The sequence below is a fragment of the Trypanosoma grayi genome (assembly GCF_000691245.1).
Source record: "Trypanosoma grayi strain ANR4 Tgr_28_V1, whole genome shotgun sequence".
NCBI lineage: Eukaryota > Euglenozoa > Kinetoplastea > Trypanosomatida > Trypanosomatidae > Trypanosoma > Trypanosoma grayi.
The window spans coordinates 49,349-51,395 of NW_008825647.1; the positions used below are offsets into that span (position 1 = coordinate 49,349).

General features: G+C 53.8%; 1 protein-coding gene across 1 annotated transcript; it reads left to right on the top strand.

Annotated features, from left to right (window-relative positions):
* Positions 1-1,278: 1,278 nt before the first annotated feature.
* On the top strand, positions 1,279-1,761 carry DQ04_00281280 (hypothetical protein; the record flags this gene model as incomplete). Its single annotated transcript, XM_009308657.1, has 1 exon — positions 1,279-1,761. One exon carries the CDS (start codon positions 1,279-1,281, stop codon positions 1,759-1,761), a length of 483 nt encoding a protein of 160 aa, XP_009306932.1.
* Positions 1,762-2,047: the final 286 nt, after the last annotated feature.

Consider the following 2,047-nt stretch of genomic DNA (forward strand, 5'->3'; position numbering starts at 1 on the left):
TTTTTTTTTTATTGTGGTTGGTAAGCGCTTTGCTGTGTTGTAAATGCAGCTGATTTCCGTCTGACTGTTTTGTTTTCTGTTGATTTTCGTTATTGCACGTGAGTTTCGCACGTGCCACCTGCAAATTTGTCGTGCCTGCGCGGGGGGGAAGAGAAATAATAACAGAATTTTTTTGTGTTTTGTGCACACTAACGAAAACCGGAACGATGAGGATTGTGCGTGTGATTTCGCTTTCGTCTGTGACAAAGGACAAATGATACGGATCAGTGCGGGAAGGAGGATGACGCGATTACTTCTGGAATGCGCTCCCCGCTGATGTATAGCTCCCCCTCGCTCTCACTCCAGCATCGGCATCGTTTATGTCGTCTGCGCCGCTTCCGTTGAGTTGTTCTCCCGTTGTGTTGCTTACGTTGTGCGGTGGCGATTTCTTTTTTGTTTTTGTTTTTGTTTGGGCGTGTGGGAGGAGGAGTCTCTGGTGGCGGGTTGTCGCTTGTGGAATCGGCACATCACGCGTGATGATTGCCGCCTTCAATTCGTCTTTTTTTTTGTTTGTTTGCTCGTGGCGCACTGCAGATAACCGCGCAGCTGTGCTCTTTCCAGCCACTCCTTCGCGAATTTTTTTTTTTTTGCTCTCATCTTGCTGCATGTACTCTGGGCTTTCGTGTGGAAGCTGTTGAGCGCGAATCTCTGATCTTATCACTTCACAATGTAAGCGAAGACAATTGCGTGTGCCTGTGTCTGTGCGTGAATCTCTTTTGTGTGGCTGTTTCTTCGCATTTAGTTGCTGCCGACTGACTGCCCTTCTTTCCATCTTCCCTTGTATTGCATGCTCCGCTTGTTGAGTTGCGGCTGCGGAGGGCGGGCGTTGTGCAAAGCGAGATATATATATATACATATATATATATGAAGTGGTAGAAGAGAATCACGTACGGCTCCATGGTACTCTCTCTGTGCGTCAGTGCCGGCGAGAGCGGAGAGAACGCAAGAGAGACGGCAACGAGCCCGGGCGCGTGCGGTGCGAACCACCGCATGGGCGTTTCGGGTATGAACTCTGTGGTGGCCGCGTCGCACATCATTGCTTTGCTTGCCCCACCTGGCTTCATCGCATTGCAGTGCCCCATTTGTGGATGAGTTTTCTTTTTACCTCGTCTTCTTTCCCATTCTTGCTTTGCTGATGATGTGCCGCCTGGCACGGCTGCGAATAATACATATATTCGCTCGGGGGAAAAGGTGATATAGAAGGGAGGGACAGGAGCGTCCACGCGCGTTTTTTTTCACATGCAACGGAAAGACTCAAAAGCGAGCGGCGCATCGCAGGGTGTCACTGCCGTGTACCAGCGCGGCAGGGACGACGACAGCCTCTGGGATGACGCCGATCTCGTGCGCCTGTGGAATGCGCAGCTGGAGCAGCAGAAGGAGAAGGAGGAGGAGGGTGCGGTAGCGACAAACAATGCATTGCGCCCTGGGTCGTCGGATAACGGCAGCGTCATCCCCACCACTGAAAATGATGATGAGGCTGGGACGGAGGACACCTCTTCCTCATCATTGTCTGCCTCACCCGCGAGGGTGACGGACGCTGCAGGTGCTGCTGCGGTGTTGGCGCCAACGCCGATGCTGCAGGGTGACCTTGGCGGCCTCCCGCCGGAAATCCAGCGCGTGGCTGTGGCGTATTACCGCGCCGGCTATGAGGCTGGCCACTACGTTGGCGTGCGCGAGCAAAAGGAGAAGAGAAACCCCCCAAAAAGGACGCGCAACAGCTAGGAGTGTGCAGAGGTGGAAGGTGGGAGGTTGCGGTTTGGGGGTCGAAACGCGTGTTTTTTTTTGTGGCTGCTCGCCCAATCGACGCCGCCACGCTGACACGTTCCTGCCGACTGCGCACCGCCTTGTGGTAATGCGTGGCTCAGTTCACGTCTCTGAGGCGCCATGATGAACTACCCTCTCTGGTGGTGTCTCGCACTTCGGCCTGATGGTGTGTTGTCCTCCCCGTGTTTTCGTCTTGCTTCAGCGCCGCGGAGCTGTGATGACGCGCTGCTCCTTTATATATATA